Source organism: Bombus huntii, chromosome 18, assembly GCF_024542735.1.
Source record: "Bombus huntii isolate Logan2020A chromosome 18, iyBomHunt1.1, whole genome shotgun sequence".
Lineage (NCBI taxonomy): Eukaryota > Metazoa > Arthropoda > Insecta > Hymenoptera > Apidae > Bombus > Bombus huntii.
Genome location: NC_066255.1, coordinates 3,332,395 through 3,354,790, shown reverse-complemented (window position 1 = coordinate 3,354,790; position 22,396 = coordinate 3,332,395). Strand labels below are relative to the sequence as shown.

The 22,396-nt window shown below is 50.7% G+C and overlaps 1 protein-coding gene across 1 annotated transcript in view; it reads left to right on the top strand.

Moving 5' to 3' along the window:
• Nucleotides 1-22,396, top strand: part of LOC126875578 (homeobox protein abdominal-A homolog) — a 147,604-nt gene that overhangs the window by 108,561 nt on the left and 16,647 nt on the right. Inside the window, exon 4 of the mRNA XM_050638530.1 lies at nt 15,425-15,833. Within this exon, the coding sequence (XP_050494487.1) occupies nt 15,425-15,741 (317 nt within the window). The 3' untranslated portion in view covers nt 15,742-15,833. The remainder of the gene's footprint in view (nt 1-15,424; nt 15,834-22,396) is intronic.

Below are 22,396 nucleotides of genomic sequence, written 5' to 3'. Positions count from 1 at the left end.
CGGAATCGTAAATAGGCGAAATATCCGCTAAAAAAAAAAAAAAAGGCAAGCAATTTATGGAGGCGACTATGACGTACTACGACGAATGTCCGTGAAGAAAAACGTAGTCAGCCGTGTAACGACGTTCCGTCAATCGCGCGACGAAAAATGCAAATGTCCGCGCGTGTTTTTTCCACCGTGTCATCCGTACACTTCGTTCCCGTCCCATTTTCTCGCGGACGCGCTCCAATTTATTTATCGCGTATTATATTCCCGGGAATAGTTGTCAGCCAGGCGGCACCACCGAAAAATATAGATTCTCGTTCGACGCCCATCTCCGATATCCGCCGATTTATATCTGTTTATTCTGCTTTTATCGACAATTGATTTGCGGTGTCTTTCTCGCGAGGTCGCCTTTCCACGACCGCAGACTGCACGATATTTCCAAACGAGTTTTCAACTCTGCTGCAACGCAACGTACACCGACCATCGTCCGACACTTGACCGTCGATCGGGCCGGCTTCACGGACAGAACAATACTTCCGGTTGGTTTATACGACCCCCGCGGTGAGAGAGAGTATTTGCTTTTGCTCGTGCACCGGCAAATATCACCTCGCTCTCGTATTTCGCGATTCCATTTTATTTACGATAAAGTCGCCGTGGCGTCACCGGCGCTGCTCGCTGGGAGTAGCGCGTTCGTGTGCGCGCGTGTATTCCCCGCGTGTAGATGTATGGGCCACACGAGAGGGTAGCGCGCGGGGACGATGTCGCGGCGGTTGGTTTTCGACGGGGCGAGAGTTGAGTTTTTGCCGTAATAAAACGCGCCTATCTAATCAAGCCCGGGCGAAATTGATGGGCCAGCAACCATTATCGCCGTTATGGAACGCGCGCATCTATCAGCGGGCTGAAGTGGCGCCGCGCGCCAAAGATTTTCCTATTGTCACTGGCTTTTCCGGGGCTTTCTCTTCCACCAGCGCGATATTCCATTCTCCCTGCTCCCTACGCGCCGCGCACACCGGTCGATAAGTTTGATCGCGTTAAAATGCACTTCTCGTGCTCGTTTTTCCGCTCGTCCAGTGCGTTACGTGGTGCGTACGCTTCCAACCCAGCTTCTATCGCGTTGCAATAAGTAGGAGCTCGTTTAGGGACGCTGGCTGCGTTTACGCGTTTGAAATACAGCCAGCACATCGAGGCGCGTAGTTACAGGCGGACGACGTCTATTCCGCTGCGAATATCCACGCGTTGAAACGGACGTCTCGCTCCTGTGTTTCTCGTTTCCAGAGAACCGAGTCGACGAACTCGCGACGCGTTAAGAGACGCGCGCGTGCAAGAATCGTGGCGAATTAGTACGTATTCCTCTTTCTTTTAAAATTCATAACGCTTGGCGCGTTCGATCCACGCTCCGATACCACTCGCTTGCTTCGAATTTAGGCGCGAACCGGTCGTTGCCTCTGTCGTTCGCTGGAGCTGGCGTCTTCCTTCCTTTTTTCGTACCGTAGCCGCGATCCTGCGTTTTCTTCCGACCGTTGCCAACGAGCACGAGAGGCTGCGCGGTAGTCGGAGGACCGCGTTTCCCGAGAGCGCTGGCACGCGGTTCATTTCGACATCGTTAATCAGCGTGGCAACGATCCGCTGCGTTAAAATTCGACGTGTATCGGAAGAGAACCGAAGGCGGAATTTATTGGCGAAACCTGCACATAAAGGCCAATCTGGCTGGCAACATGGCGCGTTCGTGAAAAAGAGGGAATGGTGGGGCTCCTGGGGGAGGAGTGGCACGGTAGAAGAGCAAGAGAGAGGAGAGAGAGAGAGAGAGAGAGTGAGGGATGGAGGTGGGAGAGGGTAGGAGGTGAGGGATAGAATGAAAAAAGAGTCTGGTCGCGGGGGCCGGCCCCGCGGGGACTAATTTTTATTTTCCCTCTTTTCCTGTAAGTGCTCCGCGTCCACCTATTTCTCATAAATTTGAATTAATTTACATGCATTTGAATTTAATGCACCGCCATACTTTATCAAAGCAATTAAGCTTTTAAGCGCGCATTTGCATTAATCCAATGTTTACAATTACGGCTACGGATCTCTTCTTGTCTCGGGCCGAAGCGGCGAAACGCTGCTGGCGACGGTGGACGCGACGAGGCGAGGCGGTTCGCCGGGGCCTCCTCTCCTCTCCTCTCGTCACGTTCTACGTGAGCGGAGAATAGATGCTAGAATTTTTTCGTGACGAGAAAGAGGCAGAGGGAGTGGGACGAGAAGCGAGCAACACAGGGAGAAAAAGAAAGGAGACAAGGCATGATAGGGCGCGCGCGAGTGCGACAGGGAAGAGGGGAAAAGAAGCAGAAGAAAAATATTCCGCGATAGTGTAGTCGGCTCTCGCCGTTCCGACGTTGTTAAGTCGAGGCATCGGATTTACGATGTTTCCTGGGCAAAAATGCAAACGATCCCCCGATGTTGCGAGCTCGCGGTCCCGCTTCTTGCCAACGTCCATGCGGAAAAATAATAATTCGCGGCAGAATGCTCGCGCGATTAATTAGCGCCGGCGTAAATCACCGTCGCGTACACGGTTGACGGACAGGGAAAAGGGGCAGAGAGAAAGAAGTCTGTCCGTTGGAAATCGGCCGCGTCCACGGGAAAGGTTATCGCTAATTGACTGGAGCGTGAAAAAAACGCGAGGAGCTCTCTTGAATCGTAAATTACTTGGCGCGCGCGCATTCACCGAGCGAACGGTTACGAGCAGTTAATTGAATGGGCGCGTGTAACGTGTTAATGAAGTTATCAATCATCTGCCTGATCAATATTAATGATTTTCTAGACGCTGCCTTTGCTCGGTGCTCGCGCGGCTTTCGATCTAATCTCCGGCGCAAGACGTTCTTATGAGTAATGGCGCGGCATTAACGATACCGGCGTATCCTGTAATTCGTGAAACGCGCGTTCGTCCAATGAAATCCTTTCGTCGATTCAAACGCGCCGTTTTAACGACCAACGCGACTACGCGCAACGATTCTTCCGTCTTCCTCCTTCTCCACGCGGTATCGCGTAACCTCGTATTTTTCTCCCTCGAAAGATCGATCAGAAGGGAGGGAAATTACCCTGTTCGATGGCCGTGCTTCGTTCGATCACCGTCCAAGAAGATCGCTCTTCGCCAAGTAATCGCTTCTTCCTTGAAGATTGCATGGATCGTAGAGACGCGCCTGGAGACGGCAAGGCGGAAGAACGCCGCTTCGACGAAAGGCTGGAATTTTGAATTTAGTTAGAAAACAGCATTCCCGTATTGGCGTCCACGTGAACCGAGTAACGAGAGTAAGGGGCACGGCTATTTGCACCGTTTGGATTTCACCGTACCGGCGCTGCTGTTAAGACGGACGATGCGACCTCGCGCTTCTGCGTATCCTCGAACGCGCGTCGGCCAGGTTTCAAATCGCTGGAAAAAGCGAAGCAGCTGGCGCGCCAGCGATCTCGCTGCTGCAGATGTACGACGCGACCATAAGTTTGGCCTGCGCGTGCTAATCCCGTCGCATTTCTCCGGAGCACGAGCGTCTGCGGCGATTTTACGATTACATGACACTTAAGATCACGTGCTGCGGTACGCCAAGTATTTCATGCAACTTGAAAGTACGTCTACTGATTTTCGATTTACTTCTCGGAAGGTTTCTAGCTGCGGCCTGAATCCCGCTACCGAACCCCTCTTCCATTTGCCCTGTTGCGCCGAGATCTTACAAAGTTAAGCATCTCCGGTGTTGCGCGTAACGCGCCTAATTTACGACGCCTCGCCTCGCTCTTCATATCCATGGCAACGCGCGTTTGAGTTAGAAACTTAAATAGTCGGCGAGTAAACGTAGAACGTTGGGAAGACGGGAGTTGCACGATGCCAAAGGCGGCGTACGAAGGAAAACAATGTTCGATCGTTCGCTGTTTCGCTGAAAACTACCATCGACGAAACGTGCACTTCATCGCTCGTTCATCGATATTGCCAGCAATCTCTCGCTTGCGATTATAAACGATCTCTCGTGGCGGCGGACACGGAGCATCGCACTGGCGTTTTCCTGCAGATGGTAGCGGATTCAAAGGCGGTCAGTGGCGCATTGTCGCTATGATTTATGCTGATTAAGACTGTGGTAGGCAACGTTATCGCCGACTTGTAAGTCATGGGCAGGTAGAGGGCGACTTGTGAGTTGCAAGGTGGCTGGGGCTACAAGCCGCGGCAACGCGGTGTCACAGTGTCGTGCGCGGTAATTTAGTGCGCACCAAGGTTTCTGCCGTATAACGCATTTGTACGGGCTATGGCTCGATCTCTGTCGCCTGGCCTGGCTTTCCCGTGCTGACGCTCCATCTCCCTTCGTTTCTCTCGCTTCGGAGACGCTACATCGTAAACGCGAGCGCGCGCGGCCATAGGTAGAAGGTTAGTACCTATAGGTATAATATAGGGAGTGTAGCGAAGCCCTATTCAAAGCGGATGATTCAGTGGCCGCTGCTGCGTCCGGATAAGATCTCGTTGCGCACCGCCTCGTTCATCTTAACCGCGAGTCTGGCCAACCTGTAACTGCGTAACCATCCGACTCGCCGATCCCTCTTTCCGTGTCCATCTGCTGTGTCGAGGAATCGCGCGAACGAGTTTTACCCTGTCGCGATATTCTCTGCTTGAAACGTATCGGCGACCGTGAAAGGTAGACTTTTTTTTTTGGTCAGGCGAACTTAATTCGTTGGGATAAAGAGGACAATAGGAACGCGAAGACGTTGGATCCGCTGGAAAGCTACCGCGCGGATCAAGAGATATAAAGAACGAATGGGAGAAGGTGGATAAGGGCGGTGGTGGTATTTCGACTATTTTCACGGGTTACACCTGGCCAGGTTAAAAGTTTCATTTTCATAAGGCTTCCTTTTGCTTCCTGATTCCCGATTTGCATAGAACATTCCGCGGCAACCAGCGCGTCTATATCGGTCCACCGGTAGATCGTAGATCGCCTTGCCGCGATATATCACGTCGAAAATCCCAAAGGTTACCTACTTCCATTCTACGATCGTGGCTGCTGCGCTGAACCCGTTCGGACGCCACCAGATCCCCGAAAAGCCTCGGCCGAACGTGTTCTATCTGCCGAAAAAAGAGCAATCGTACGGCTGTCTCGAAGCCACCGCCGTCTTCTCTCTGCTGTTCGGTGGTTTGGCGCCGTGGCTGGGTTGGCGAAAATGGGGAAAAACGAGGCTGCGGAAACGCGGCACCGACGAACCGCAGACTAATCGGTCGCGGCGCACACCGGATTCCCCTGCATTTTCCAGCACGCCGGAAAAGTTGCCGGTCCAGGAGCAGTTTTGGCAGCCGGCTAGCACATCGTGGCGGCACGCGGTGCCCGGATATCGCGAACGGTGCGCTCCGTAGAAAGAGAGAGAACGATGCAACTAGTTCCCTCCAACTTTCCATGATTTATGCGAGTTCATTATTATTTTCATGCGACCGAATGATCACGCCCCTTAGCCTAGTCTCGCTACTCGCGAGAATCCACAACTACTACCGCGTCCAATGAATAATGCAGTTCTACTTCCTTTTTTCCGCCACCCCCGTCACCACCTCCTCGTCCATTCTCGGTTATTAATGGCAGTTGCACGGTTCTCCGTGAGACGTACAAGAAGCTCGAGGTGGAAGGGTTCGCGTGATCTTTTATGGGTGCACGCTCGTCAAGGTGGGCCAACGTGACGCGTCAAAAGCGCGCTACCACCGCCGGTGCATCGTCCCCGGCGTCCTCTCGGAACGTGCAATTGCCTGGCCGTTCCGAGTGAAACGAATCAAAAGTTACTGTTTAATTTATTCAAGCGGCCCGCAGGTCTTTCGGCTCCGGCCATCATCCTCTCGCCGGTCGGCTGATTTTTGCCTGCATTTTTTATGCACCCAGCGTCGGACTCGCTCAGCTCCACGCCGCGCCATCGTTTCGCTCCACCCCTTATTCCCACTATTACCCGGAATACGTAGCGTGAGGTAGAATTTGCAGCTCGCGGGTCCCAAAATTTCTGCCTCGGCCGGTTAACGGGGTGGACCGTGCGGTAATTGAACGGCTGCAAGTCGCGGAGACTGATTTTTCGAGGGGAAAGAGCGTGCGCGACTCCTCGTTGGGAGAGCCGGCACCGGGCATTCGAGGGCCCCGGTAATCATAGTTTCTTGCCGTTAAGCGTGATGGCGTCTTGGTCGTGGAAACCGGCTCTCCCCACCGTGTTTCCGTGCTACACTTGCTGGTGGGGGGCCCCCCGTCGGGGCCCGTCGAACTTGGAGTAGCCGAAGAAGCACGCTCAGGGTCCCAGCGCTCTCTACGCCACCCTGCCCCGTAGCCTGCCTCCGTTCATTCCGCGTACAGCCAGTTTCGTAATCCGCGTTTCCTTGCGAATTATCCAATAATCCAATTCTGTCCTGCTGTTCGCCTTTCTCTTCTCACCGGGCCTAGAGAAACGAGATTCGTCCGAGCTAAGCGAGGGAACGTAACCGGTTCATCGAGATCTTCTCATCTGCATCTTTTCGTCTCTGTTTATTATTAGCACGGAACAAGCCACAAGCGGCTCACCGAATCTCGGAAATAATGGGAAATCCATCGCGTCTGGATGGCGGCCAGCCGGGCAAACTTCGACGACATGCGCCGAGGATCGGTGAAGTTCGCTGCTCCTTCGGTTAACCGAGCGACCCTGGTTAACCGGAGATCGTGGTGAACGCGAAAAAGACGACGCTGAGATGCGACGATGTCGTGCGACGATGTAATCGATGGGGGCGGAAATAGGCGATTTACATTCGACGATTCACCGTTGCGAGCCACGAGCTTGACGAAACGAACGACCATCCACGTCGACCACTCGCGAATTATCGAATCATCTAGTCCGGTACTTGTTAACTGGTACAAGTTAAGTCATTACTGCGGAATGCAGTCGTGCAGGAGCATGCATTATACATTTATCCGACCCTATTATAAGTCTACGACGCGCTACCGTGCAACTAGCCGGTAGCTGCTCCTCGTGGCCTGTCCGACGACCCATCGATACGGTTCCAACCCTTCTGGAAATTATCTCGTGCTAGGGGTTTGCGCCTCGCTGACTTACACTCCGGCCGATTTTCTTTGCCCTCGGACGCTCCATTGTTTCCTGACGGTTCTTCATCTTCGCCGTTCGGCATTCGCATAATTCATAAGAACGTGCATAACGATGCAATACATGGAATCAGATCGCAGTCTTTTGTTACGTCGTGTTGCGTTAAAATTCAGACAACGAACGATTAGGATAACAAGCAAGCAAAACGACCTCGTTTGAAGCGGCTGCGAAAACAGCTCCTTTCGAACTATCCTCTCGTTCGTCATCCTTATCCCGAGAAATCTTCGCGAGAAATTCTCGCGTCAAATTTGTTCTATTCGCGTTCGAGCGGATCGGCTAACGAGGCAGATTCCAAAGATGCGCGAAAACGCGCAGAAAAACGGTCGCGGTGTGGCAAGTCGAATGGTTCTTTGTGAGGCAGAAAGCGTGCGCGTGCACCGCCGCCTCTCCGTCTCTCTTTCTCTTTCTCCGTGTGTTGGTCCGTCTGTGCTCGAGGTCTGTGCCCATAGAGTTGGAAATAAGGCGGCAATAAAGCATATGTAAAATATATTCTGGAATTCCTTTTAGGACGCAGATATATGGGTGGTTGGTGGGTCGGTTGCCCGCTGGTAACCGCGTCCCCCTTGCGCGTCCAACCAGGGATATACACGCGTGCTGGCCTTCGTATGCGTGTACCAACCGCGTGAGTTTATAGATGCGAGCCGATGTAAGTAAGACAGACGATCCGTTTCGTTAGAGGGTGTCGCGGGGTTACCCACCTGTATCAAACTCTACCACCATCTTCCTCGCCGACCCGAGTCCACCGAGTCTTTTTTCGTCTTTCAGTTCGTCTTCGCCGAGCTTCTTTCTTCTTTTTCCACGGCCATTTATACCCCGGCCCATTTGCATCGACCCTACGGATTACGAGCTGTACGTCTGACGAATAACAGCCTAGTTTTTCCTATCAATTGGATAAACGCGGAGGGAAATCTTTCGTCGGATGGGACGACCCCTCTGAAAGGGTGTACTTTTCCCAGCTTCTTCGGTGGCAACGTTTGCAGAATTGCCGTTCACGTAACTCTGTTTTTCGTGCTTTCCACACTATCTATGTTTCTCGAGTATTTTCGGGGTGTAAGTAATTGGAAATTTGTTTCGTAAAAACCGAGAGAACCGCGGATAGATTTTATGGATACGAATGGTGGAAGAATACAACAGCCAGAGACTGTTCTACAGGACGCTGTGTATCTAAAATTCCAAGTTTGCGTAGCCCCTGGAATCGATCGTGTACGTTGTTTCTGTGACGCTTGGCGAGCGTGTTTCGAAAGATCACCGGAGATCATCTGGAAAATGGAAATTGCATTCTTCTTAGAAACCAGTCGTCTCCGAGATCGTCGAGTCGAAGGGAAATCTGTAGAGAAACGTTATCGGTTTATCGCGAAAAAGAGACCGATGTTGGCCGAAAGTGAGTCAGAGAGAGGGGAGAGGTGGAAATGTTGGACGGAAGAGAACAACAAGAAGGAAGAAGGAGAGACCGTGGTGGCATCGACTGCTCGGGGAACAGAGATCAGGGGAGAAAGAAAGAGAAAGATATATGGAGCCACGAGGTGTCGCCTTACAACCGGCTCAGTTCGCTTACCTACGAAGCCTCTTTTGCATGCCATCTCCTCCACCATCTTGACTCGCGTTCTTCCTTTTACGCTCCGTTCCTTGGAACGTCCTCCTTCTTCTTCCCTTTGGCTCCTTCGTTCGCTGGTCCGCCTGTTCGCTCGCCCGCGATGCACCGTTGCATTCGGTCTTTGCATAATTATTACAGTTACCGCGAGTAGCAGCTGGCTCGTAGAAGAGTCACCTTGTCTCTGTAGCCTCTGCCACTACCCGGTAGACGTTGTCCTCTCGCACCGGATAGGCTACTCTCGCGAGACAGGACACGTCCGCTACGAGCGCCCATTCGATTCGCGTGTACGCGTTAATTAAATTTCCACGAGATACTCACGCGATCCTGTCTTCGTGATTTTATGTCACGATCTTCTATTAAGAACAAAGGCTAGCGAATAGTTTTAACCCTTACAGTGCTATGCGCGCATATATGCGTTTTCTGTAAGCGTACGGCATGGACTAAGGACGCATATATGCGTTTGTCAATTTTTCCTAATAAGTCCCCCAGCAAAAGCGAGAAATTATTTAGAAGCTTACGTTTCATTTCATTGGAAGCAACTTCATTTGGCGTGGTACGATAGCTTGGTTTAGAGTTACATTATGTTACATTACGTTACATTAGGTTACATTATGTTGATTCTAGTTGAATCTAATGCTTCAATCTAAAGGGTTAACATCACAGATAGATGATGGAACGTGTACAACGACTAGCCTGCAGTCTATTCAGCTTTTTCCCAAGATGCCTCGTTGAAAGTTACATGGTTTCGGTCAAACCGACGAGGCAAGGAAGGTGGCGTTATCAGGTTCGATAAAAGTAGCCTACAACCGTTGAACGTTATTTTCGACGGTCCTGTGTCTTTCTTGTCTGTTTTCCGTGGTCTTGTGTGTTTCTTGTTGAGACGCCAAGTTCGAGGCGCAGTCGGTCGTTTGGTTCTCGCGTGCCTCGACCTCTGCGAGATATCATTCAGCGCGACGCAGCAAATAATGCTGTACATTTAAATGAGCCGCCCCTCTGCCGCGCCAATACCATAGCACGGAATAGTTAGTCTTGACTACTGATTGATGAACGAGGACGTGAGTTACGGGCGACCTTCGCGCGATTTCGTCAACGTACCAGCCGGCGTATCCAGTCGGACTACTAATTGCGGCCCGGCTAATCGTTCTTACGGCATTATACTTCGCTCAACGTTCTCCGTTCGAACGAGCAAAAAGACGGACCGCATTCTCGAGCGAAGATCGAACATCGCGGAGGGCGAGTGCATCGCTACAAAATTACAAAGATTACCGAGGCAACGTAATTTCCAGCTCGTTGCAACGACCCGCGTCGTTCACGTGAAACCGTTCTGCTCGCTCTCGGTTTCTCGTCCGAACCATCTCGAACGCGATGTACGCGTTCACGCCCATCGTTTTTCAACGAATTACCAGATCGATGTCGGCACAGATACCAGGCACCGAGTTACACTAGCAGGTAACCACGGGGACAAGTAAATATCGTACGAACGACTAGAGGAGAATCGCAGGACTCCGGATGAGCTCCTTCGTGCTGGCAGTTGGCGCGTGGGAGCAAAGTCGCCACCTTGCCCGCGGCGCGGCACCACGCTTATTCAAAAGTGGCTGCACGTAAAGCCGATATCTTATTCTCGAATGCTCCATTCGTTCTTCTTATGGTATATCCTGCTGGCTGCCGGCGACATTCTTGTCCGCGTCGCGTAACTTCTCCCGGCCACCTTGCCTCCCACCCTCCTCCTCCTCCTCCTTTTCCGTATCCTGCTGCACCGTTTCGACCGATCGCGATTGCGCCGCGGTAACGACGAGTTTACCTCGATAGGCTAGAACGTACGCCGAGAACCACGCGGAATAACGATCCCCTTTCAGCCGTGGGAGCCTCTTGCTCGGGACGAGCGTGGTTGCATGCCCCGTTCTCGATATCCGACAGATCCGCCGATCTTCGCTGACGACTGCTCGCTTCCGAGTCTCGTTGAACCTGGCAACAGAGAGACATTGCCCGTCGAACCGTAAACTGGACGAGTTCTCTGACCCTTCGATGGCTGATCGGCTTTTCGTCATCGCGCGAACAAGCATCTGTTTAATTCGAAGATTACGAGCGACGTTTATTACGCAAGCGAATAGAAGAAAAGACGAGGGAGGAAGAGATATATGGCGCTTGTCAGGCCGAATCTATTTTATCTTATTTTCTTCCTACGTAATGGCCTGTGGAATAAAGAGAATACCTATCCGAGGCGAAAGAGATATAAATCTCGGAGGAGAGCGTCGATGATCGGTAGGAAAAAGCGTGGTACGAGCACGTACAGAGTCGTACACGTTGCGGGTGTCGCTTATTTCCGAGCCGGCACCCCCAGTTTATTCACGTTACAAGGGTTTACCAGGCGCGTATTTACGATCCCAGAGGCTTCCGTCGTCGCGGCATAGTGAAAAGCGATCTCCGGCGCTCTTTCTGCTGGCTGAAAACAGAGACAACAACAGCTCCGCGTCGCGGTGCTGTTCGTTAGCCTGTCTTCTACATAACTTATTAATTACAGTTGACTAATGCTCTCCAGCTGTGGCACAGCGAGCAGCGTACGCTCTGCTTGCCACCAGCGTCGCTCTTCCTCCCTTCTTTGCGCGCACCACCGGCGGTCCTGCCACTTTCTCCCGGCATTTTCTCAGCAGCCCCTAGCCGAGGGCGAAAGAGAGCTGCAAGAATAGCAATGGGCGAGACGAGAAACGGGAGAGGAAAGGTCGGCGTGACGAGAGAGAGAGAGAGAGAGAGAGCGAGGCGGTACGAGCTACGACGAAGCGGGGCGAGCGGGAGGAAAAGGGCCGCATGGAAGGCCGATGGGGCGAAGAAGAAGAAGGTGGGACAGAAGAGAGTACAGCGCGAGGGACGCTAGGCAGTAACTCACGCCCCCGAGAGGATTACCTACCTTGGCAAGCCTCTGGAGGAGGGTGTACCCCACGTTGAGCTACGATCTTGCTGCGTAGCTACGCGTTTCTCATACAGAGTGTCTGCGGGACTCTCGTGCCTCGCAAACAGAGTTCGTTGCGGCCGTGAACGTTCGTGTTTCGGGAGGGACGCGGACACACCGGAAGCGCGACGACTTACGACACCAACGCAACGTGCCCGTTTCTCCGAACCAAGCTAACTGACCTTCCCGTGTCTCGTGTTCCCAACAACCGGACAGCGAAAGGTCCTCTAATTACGTTCGCGATTTATGCGGCCAACTTGCCCTCCGCTTGGCCGACAAGAATTCCTGGATAGTAGAACGCCGCGCCTGATGTTTCCAAGTTACGCGAACTCGTGAAACGACCCGGACTTAGCAGTCTAGACCGACCTTACGGGTCGCGGACAAAAGTCGCTGGCTGATATAGAGGGACGAAGCGTAATTGGTATTGCATCAGCGTTCGTCGCTGGTGATTTACGCGCGGGGAAATTGTCGCGTTTAAATTCGCCTGCGTCGTTGTGGTAGTAGAACGTAGGCAGCAAAAAGCAGCGAGAGCTTGGATCGATGTTGGTTCGTCAGATTGGTCGGTAAGAAGAAGATGGCTGGGCAGAAGGGTGGCTGGCGAGCCTATGGGAGAAATTTCTGCCGAGCATGGGGAATTTCGCGGAAATCCTTCACGCTGCCAGCCAATTCACTTACTTTGATTTGATCGGCCCCGCGTATGATCCGCTTTTCGCGTACGCGATGTTCGCGAGAGGGAAACGGAGGGTGGCGCTTGGCAGCTCGTTGTTTTGCCATGGGTCCAGAGTTATACCGGCGTATTCCGGGTAGCAATCAACGTATTGCTTGTTCTTATTGGAGTTGGCAACATCCAAAGTCTCTCCCTTTCCGTCTCCCTGTTTATGCTTGGCCATGTCGAAACTTGCTTCCAATCCAGGCAATCCCTGAGCCCATTGCTGGCGGCTCTAAACGAGCCGTGAGGATACCTCGAGATTAGTTTCACGAGATTCTCCGTGCTCGTTCGAATTTTCTCTCCGTCGTTTTTACTTAGGGTGATCGGACGAATCAATCGTTTTCCACGCGAAACAACCGCTCCAGGCTTCCATTTTTCTCGAACGTTGCGAAGGCTTTCGGGTAAAGGCTCTCGCCGGGGAAAGGGAACTTCCAACCATATACATGGAAACGTTTTTTTCTTCTAGAAAAGCGTGAGTTACGATGGAAATATTTTCACTCGCTGTAAGCGTGCTACTCTTCCCGGGATCGTTCCTCCTCTCCAAATACAGGCTACCCCTCTGACCCCGGCCGGCATCCAGCGAGACTTTCCCGGATGAAACACGTTTCACGGTCTCAGCATAAAATTTATCCATCCCCTTGGTTAAACAGCCACGCACGCCTCTTCTTACTTTTCCGAGAGCGTGGCAGCCTTGGAATTTCTTCTCCCCAATTTCGTTTCGCCTACGACATCCCACGGGGCGTGCGTAAGTTGGGGCGAGAAAGTGTACGATGGCTGACCGAGTTCGAGGGAAGAGACGAGTCGTGCGAGACACGATCACGGCGGCCACCGAAAATCGGACGAGAACGTTCGAGCATTCGCTATGTATGTATCTTTATTCCTTTCTACCATGTGCCCGCCTATCCTTCGGAACACAACGAATCGCCGGACGTTTCGAGGAAGAAGGTTTAACTCGATTCGCGATGCGTCGAAGGAAACAGAATCGAGCGGAAGATACCGAGGGGAGAAAGAGTTTTACAGGGAAAGCGATCGATAGAAAATTAAAAAAGCCTCGGCGAGGCAGGGAGGCGCGAGGGCTGAGAAGGAGAAACGCGCGATAAAAGAGAAGGCGGTAGAGCTTGTCACATTTTCTACTTTGCGGAGACGTACGAGGCTGGCTTAATTGGCCGAGGCCCTGCTTTTATTTATAAGTTCGAACCAGTCTATCGACTGAGAACCCCTCCTGCTTCTGCGGAGGAAGAGCGCGAGCCAAGGGGACGATATAACACCGGCACGTCGTAGGTAGCGATGTTCCTCGGGGGTGGAAAGCAGACACTGGCAACAGACTGGAAGAGGCGCGGGGTCCGCGTGACAAATAACCCTTATAAACGGTTCGCCGTAACTCCGTGGCCCTCCGCGAGCCCTGCTTGACAAGCTGAAATGAAAATCATGGGGATGTTGCGCCGCTGCGAGTGGCGCGGCCAGGGGTGCACGCCGAAACACTTGATTACGTCGCGATAATATACATGATGCCGATATGAACTCTGGCGCGGCGTGTTGTTGCTCGTCTGCGCGCGATATTGTATAATGGCCAACTGGAAATGTTCCAGTGCGCGGTGGCGGCTGTTCGACGTGGCCCTCGCGCACGCATGGCTCGTAGATAATAGATCGGCACAGATACGATTGTAAATATGACGCGTTTATTGCCCGCCTCGCTTCCAATTGTTCGTTCGTTCGGAAAAGTGCGCACACAACCGGTGACCGGCCGATATCCTATCGAAGGACGAGCCGTTTTGCGCGCGAATCTGATTCGAATTTCGTCGCGAGCTTCGAAATTTGTTTCATCCGCCGGAAGCCATCCGCAAGCCTGCCTGTGCGGTTTAATCGGCGAAAAATTACGCTCAGAGAGTGGACGAATTACCGGATGAAGTTTCTTCGCGTATCCTCGCGACTCGACCAATTGGCGGCGTTATTAATTTCACCACGGGACTCGCTATCGCCACGTCACCTATCTTCCGGGGACTAGCCGTGGCACCCGGATTAATTATTCATTACAATTAAACCCTTCGAGTGAAATTAATTTCGCGGTTTATCGCGTAATAACCGAGCGATACGGCGAGTAGCGTTTAACCGAGATTAATTGAACGAGTCGGCAGACTCGCAACAGCTCCGGGGGATGGCGAAAGGGAGTCGTCGAGGCAAGTCCTTTATGTACTTCGATATAAAGCGTATGCGAACTGCGAGCAAAAGGCGGACCGGCTGCTTACGGGGGTTGCTTCGCACCTCGCTGCTGGCAGAGGTGAAACGGCAGGGTTTTTACGAGGCAGTAACGGCCGATAAGGTGAGCTTCTGCCCCCACAGACGGGTTTATTCCGCCTAGGTACTGTACCCAAACGGCTGTTCGACAGTCTACCTATCCCGCTGTCGTACGCTCTCCTACTTTCTCTCAGTGGCTTGCTGTGACTTCGCCACGCTCTATCTGAAACCGTTTACGCGCCCCTTTTTCCCCTCTTTTTGTCTCCTACTCGTTCTTTTTAAACTGCCGCTTAGAAGTTATCCCGGTGTCCCGGCGTTATCGAGAACGTTGCCGGGATTTTCCCAGCATCTTGCAAACTCGTTCAACGTCTCCGGCGTCCCGAGTGCTGGTATTCTCAGGGACCGAAGGTTGGATTAAAAGATCCGCTGGTTCGTTTGAAATTGTAACGAGGCGAAAAACGTGGCACTTGACTCGATTCAACCATAGGCTGGTTTAACGCGCTCTAACGTATTAGACTGAGGTGAGAACAGTCGAAGATCGCCGTTACTTTCAGTTAGGGCTATCGTCTAACAAGGATACGCATGATCGGTGTTGCAAACGTTCTATACCGGCGACATTCGCTTCGGATCGTTCAACCGGTCGTAAACAACGTTCTACTATCTGTAACGACGCCAGCAACGTTCGTAGTTGGCTTGAAAAGAGCGAGAGCAGAAGTAGACGAACGTTGCTGACGTTTGCGAAGGTATTATTATTTCGATGGAGCGGCGAAACGAAGTGGACGGAAAGACACGCGATCTTTGCCTCTGGAGAGCTCGTTTGAACGTTCGGCTATGGTTTTGTTGGTTGCAGGAGCGAACGGAATGCGCAGGCGCGGCCGACAGACCTACACGCGCTACCAGACGCTCGAGCTGGAGAAGGAATTCCACACGAACCACTACCTCACCAGGCGGAGGCGGATCGAGATGGCACACTCGCTCTGCCTGACGGAACGGCAGATCAAGATCTGGTTCCAGAATCGGCGGATGAAGCTGAAGAAGGAGATACAGGCGATCAAGGAGCTGAACGAACAGGAGAAGCAGGCGCAGGCGCAGAAGGCAGCGGCAGCAGCGGCCGCGGCTGCGCATCAGCAGCAAGCGGCCGGTGGGGGACCGGAGGGGGCCAACTAGGGGTACGCCCTGCACCGGAGCCCCCCTGACCACCCCACCACCAATCCACACCACCCTCTGCTAGCACCGCAATGTACACAGCTATATTAAAGGTGAGTGACTTCTTCGATACCGATCCTTTTTTATTTTTCTCTTCTCTTTTCCCTTCGTTGCCCTTCTGCCTTTATCTTCCTTTTTATCGTTTTTTCTCTTCTCTCGTCTTCTTTCACCGTTCTCGCTTGTTCGCGTTCGCGCTTCCATCGGTCGCCCCCCTTTCGCCTCTTAAACGGCCAATTTCTGACCTGATCGAGAACACCTCCCGTGCGCGGCGATCGGGCTGCCCGTGTTCTACGCTTTCGCGGACTGGTTCAGATCGCGACGCGATTACGACGAATTAGCGCGTGTTTCGGATGGCAAAGTCACCGGTAGAGAGAAGCTGGCGCTTTGTTCGCGAATTCGCGAAATGTCGTGGAAAATATAGAATTACACGGATCGTCAGACAGAATCTCGATCTTAAGATCTGTTCGCTTTTAAGAAGGTCGCTGTGGAATCTTGGCGAGGAGTCAACTCGCCAGCAGTTGGGAAATTCTTATTGAAAAAGATGTCTGCAACGGTCCCTTTCGAAAAGCGAGTTTCACCCTTTGAAAAACAAATTACCTGCAATCATAGAAAGCTTAGGTTTCTCGTAGCAAGCCCCAGGTTCTGATAAATCTTCCAAGTAGCAGTAGCTTAACCCTTGCGTCGAGCGAATTCGCCAGGGGTGAGTCGACTCGATGGTAATGGATTTGCCGACGGCGTTGAACAACGGTTTCGCGAGACCTCTAGCGCGCATTAAGCTTCATATATCATCGGCGAAAGTTACGGGATCCCGAAGAAAATGTCGGCTGGAGAGCGTTACAAATGGTGTCGGGGGTGGGGGCTTTTAGCCAGCTCCCGTGCCTTTAAAATTAAGTTTATCCGGTACACTTAATGAGGATAAACCACCTGCGAGCGTGCCTTCATAATTTCCTAAGTTATTCTGTTTGCGTGCATTTAACTCTGCCGTCTCGCGGGCTTCTGCATCTCAAGGGGTTGTTGTTGTTGCCGCAACAACTGGCTCGCGTGAAATGTTGCCCCATCGTGATTTTCATATTCTTCTAAATTCCGCGCGGATAACTGGGTGGCTGGACGATAATGAAACGGCTGCAATTTTCTCGATTCCACGCGGTTCCTTCGTTCCACCGTTGTTCGGATTATTCGTCGATGTTAAGGAAAATTCAGTGGCCGATATATTCGAAAGTTTGGCCAATTTCTCTCTTTAGCCATGGAAGGATGTAAAAATAGAACGGGAGAAAAAGAAAGTGAAATCGTATGGTGGCAAGAGGGTGACTGGAAAAAGAAAGTAGAAAGTTTTTGGCCAGGTAAAGGAAAAAACAGGAAACTGATCCGCCAAAAGAGATGGCAACTTGTGTCGTTGAAACGCTAGCTATCTGCCTCGCAGCATCCTCCGGTATAATTTGTACTTTAGTCCAGGGGGCGGCCATTCGTTCCCAGAAAACGAACGACCCTTCGAATTGCTTGGCCGAAGCCAATATCGGTTGTAAAAAAAGGTCCCCGCTTTTTCTCTGCTTTCACGAAAGCCTGCGCTGCTTCGCCGGGTTCTCTACCCGGCTTTTATGACTCTTTCCATGTTTGGATGGAAAAAAAAGGATTCCCGGGAAATGTTGGCCGTGGTGGACGCTTTGTGTCGACCAGCCGACATGCCGCCTTCGTTTTCACTTGTTATTACGTTCGTTCCCCCTCCCCTTTGCTCTCCTGTTTGCCACACTCAGCTTCCTCTCTGTTGTTACTACGAAATTAATCGTTCTCGTCTTCCCTCGCAACTTGATCGTTGCTTCAGTCAACTGGTTTCTCGTACAGATTTCTTTCGCCTCGCAGCACGTATAAGGGGGTGGTTTGCGCCATTACACATCGGTCCTTGTTACGTGTCTTCCTTTGACGTTGAGCCTTACGTATTTTTCCACGGCCTGAGATTTTCAACCATGTGAAAAATTGCATTTGTCGAGGCAGTCGCTGATAAGACTCGCGCGGATGATGGAACTCGGTGAAAAGTGTAAAACTTGCGAAGTATTCTCCGAGTGTTTTAATTCGAACAATGCAGAAAATTATACAGGGTGGTTGGTAACTGGTGGTACAAACGGAAACGGGATGATTCTAGGCGAAAAAAGAAGTCGAAAATATAGAATAAAAATTATCCGTTTGAAGCTTTGTTTTCGAAAAAATCCACTTTGAAGTTTCGCTGGGTACGCGTGCACTTTATCGACAACGATCTACAGTGAGATCCGTTATAACGAGACGCGATAAAGTGGACGCGTACCGAGCGACAATTCAAAGTCGATTTTCTCGAAAACAAAGCCTCGAACGAAAAATTTTTATTCTATATTTTCGACTTCTTTTTTCGCCTAGAATCACCCCCTTGTACCACCAGTTACCAACCACCCCGTATTTGTTAAAACAGTCGCTGATAAAAATATGGATGATGGAACTGAAAAGTACAAAATTTCCCAAATATTCTCTGAATATTTTCATTCGAACGGCGATACTCACTCGAGCAATAACAGTTATGACGGACAATTTTCTAGCAACCTTATTCAGAATCTCATTATCAAACGGCGCGAAAGAAGAGAAATTCGCGCGATAATTCGCAGCCGGTTGCGAATCATATCCGTACGCTTCTGGTTTTCCGGATAAACGGAAAACTTTATAAAGTACCTTTTGTCGACATCCTGCCGGCGGAGGAATTCGCCAATTAACTCCACGAACCGCGTCGTAATTGTAGACTGTGGACGAGCGTGCAGATTTCACGATACCGATCCAGTGTGTGCGATGTTTAATCGATGGACTGGTTGGTTGGTTCGGTTGTCGTTGAGCTGCGCGTTTTCGTGAAACTTGAATTTCGCTTCCCAACTGCCTGAAATCGGTTCGCCGTGTTGTTAGCCAGCCTTAAAATAGTATTTTAGCCTTGCAAATAGCCACAAGCATAGTGCATGCATGATGCATGCATTGCTGGTCGTATCCCGCATCAAAGTCTCCGTGGAATGCAGACTCGAAAAAGATTTAACGCTGCGACATATCGAAAACAACTCCTGTCTTTTTTTTCTCTCTCTCTCTCTCTCTTTCCCTGAATCCTTTTTCTTTACGATCAAATTTTGAACACTTTGGAGAAAATTTTAGAATCTTTCTGACAAATTCAAGCATATAAATTATCGTAAGTTACGGGACAGCCTGTGTGATAGGATGTAAATGGACCTTGTAATTATAACAAAATAAAGTTGACAATTAAATGTACATGTTGTTTTAAATTTTGAAATAGCCTAAGTCTAAAGTTAATAAATAAATATCTACCTACCACGCGGCCAAAGTGTACATAGCTATATCTATCTATATAACAAATTCATTGATCGATTAGAAGCAGAAACGATCGGTTATTCAGCGACGTTTCTTTTATCCCGGCGATTATTATCCGACTTCTTCTTTATCGTTGCTGTGCTCCTTTATCAGCGTAACCACGTGCCGGCCGCGTTTTTACGACGCAAAGTAGATCGTTAGGTTGGGTGCATGGAACACTGCCAGCAACTATAATCGCGTTACGCTGGAACAGTAGCGCATTGGCGGCGGTGGTGGTGGCAACGTCATCGTATCGAGACGCGAAATCGATTAGCGGCACGATAAATTACGATTTGAATTATATTACCATATTAATTACATATTTACGACGTTATTTATCAGAGTAGACTCGGTTGCGCGCGCGCGCGCGCGCGTTCCCCAGTACATGCGCGTTTCTGTTGCATTGTTTCGCGGGCTCATTAAATCCTGCATTGATAGCGGAGGGGCTGCATTAAATTCGCGATCGTGCCACGCTTCGATAATGTAACGAGATATACATATTTTAGGGCCGTTTCTTTTTTTTTTTTTTCGGAGCTCGTCGTCGAATTTCCGTGCAATTTACATTTCGTCGTCGGCGACGATTGACCGCCAGTTTTTGTCCGCTTCGCGAACACGCGGAGGAACAGAGACTACGTGCAATTAAGAAAGTGCACTCTCGCGGCGTGCTATCGTACGAGTAGTCGTCACGGTGTAAGAATTTGACGGACCTCTGGTGGCGTACGTCCATACGTCAGCCTTTTTCGTCGCCTAAATAAAGAACGGGGCATCGAGAATTGCCTGTGTCGATCGCTTGTTCGCGGGCCGACCCGGTGCCATGGCACAGATATACGCGAAGATAAATTTTGACAGTGAACAAGAAAAGGCAATTTAGAGGAATTCCGGCGATCTACTTTTATAGGAAAGTTTGCCCTGTATAGGCGATAAATCGCGCCACTGGGGCCCGAGTCTGAAAGCTAGAAATATTTAAAGGTATCTCGATCCCGAAATCGTGTTCCCGGAGCCACGGATCTATAGACAGATTCTATTTCGTCGCGGCGGGAGCGTCTCAGATCGCAACTTTTGCCGTTCTTTTATGTGGATAATACTATCGTTGATACACGGTGATTCGTTAAATTTGTATCGGTTTTGACGGTGCACGATGAAACGACGATCTTTGCTTCGTCGATATTTGTCTGAAATATGAATTGTACACGGTCGTGTCATAGGAACTCGATAAGGTATGTTTAACGATGCTAGGAACCGCGAGTATAGTAAGTAGTATAAGCGGCTTTGCACGAACTGTTATTTGGTCTATGGCATTGCGATGCCATCTAGTGGCTTTAACGACATCGAGCTTAATTATGGCCGCCTCACTCCTGCTTCCGAGGGCGTGGTTAAGGCGGAGACTAACGGCGATGTATATTTCGTCGTATTGGCTCGTCACTCTTTATCGTTCGTCTCCATGTTCGTCGATATAAATCTACATACTGGACAGGAAGGATTTATTCCCCGGAATTTTTCTTGCGAACACTATCGCGGAAAAGTCTGGCGATTCGTTGGTGGCGAGGGATGCGAGAAAATCTTCGAGGTGGAAAATTCTGTAGTACTGCGCGGCACTATTTTTTGTTAATTGCTCGTTTCCGTCGTAGATGGCAGCACGGGTCGACACATTCTCGGTTGATAAAGCAGCAATTCTGCTTTACCGACGGCTCAATCGGTACGCCGTTTAATTTAGAACTCGCTCCTACTTACCCAGCTTAACGCTATTCCACGGTAGTCCAATGATGGCCGGTAATGCATTTTATGGTTGTTTTTATCGACGCGGTCGTACAGTAACTTACGTTGATGGTTCTGGTTCTCAACGTCGGGATCCGTGCACCGTGCTCAAGGCAACTGTATGTATGCGATCGGGGTCGTGCCTGTGTATCCGTGTACACTGTACGTGTATACGCTGTTGCGCTGACTCGACTGGACCGCTTGCATTTTCCCGACGAACGCATTCTCATGGCTATTCGTCAATAATCCAATAAAGCCGCGCGACTAGCGGCCTCATGAAGACGGAATAAAGTACCGACAGCGTGTGATTTTATTGCGCAGTAAAGCGTGATTCCGACAGATTGATGCACGATCTTTCCTCTCTCTTCCTCTCGCTGCCTTTCTATTTCTCGTTCGGCTCTTTCGTTCTTTCGCGCGCATATATTCAACTGCCTGCTCGTCAAACGGTAGGTCGGGGATCTTTATTGGCTGTAAAGGAAGACATTTTACGATCCATAAAAGCGTTTATAGCGCTCGAGCAGTCTTACCTCGGTTCTTACACCCCGGTTATATCCATTACCCCTTCCGCGGCCTTTCCAAGGGCGGCCACTGGCACGCGCTCTCTCCGCTGCCTTTGAGATTTACAGGTTACGCTCCCGGTAACACCTCGTAAACTTGGCTTAACGACTTTAACCGGGCCTAACTGCTTCCTTCCTGCAATCAGACCCTGACCTACCTCTCGAGCAGACGTCCTAGAAAAATTTCAGCGTGACCACTGTCCGTGAAACCACTGTCTCTTCATCTCCTTTTCAACTTTTACCACATTTTCACCGCCGCAATTTATCTTTCCCTATCTTATTCGAGACTTTACTATAAATTTCATTGCCCTTTCCTTCCACCATTAAAAAAAAAAAAAAAAAAAATAATCGTCTAATCGAATACTCCATGCATTTCTTCCGATATTAGAAAGAAAAAAATTGTGGCTCGTGAAACGTGATTGTGCATCAGGTTTCACCCATTTGCAAGTCAATATCATCCTTCTTGATCGACGATTAATCTGTACATTATGGAGAGGGAGAGGATATATTCGCAAGGCCACCGGAGATAAGTTCGTGTGCAGCAGGTGCGTACGAATTCAGAGCAGGAACGTGCTCTTGGCCGTGTCTTACGAGAGAGTCGGGTGCGGACTGTTCTATCCGCTGTTTTATGATTTGTTTTGATTACACTTCATTACCATTTTACGCCTTTCGTTGCCACGTAACTGGCTGGCAATAACTCTTCGTTGTTGATTCTATCGCGACGTTTACGACCGTCATTATTAGCTGATACCACTTGAACTCTCGTAAAGTCTACGCCCGTGCGTCCGGGACATCCGCTTGCACGCTGGCCAACAGCACGTTGGGGGTGGGGGATTCCCGGCCAAAGGGTGGTTGCCTGGAGTGGGGAGACTTATGAGTTGCCGGATCGTCCGGCAGATCGCGTCCTTGCAGTTCGTTCTACGTCTTAATGTCATACT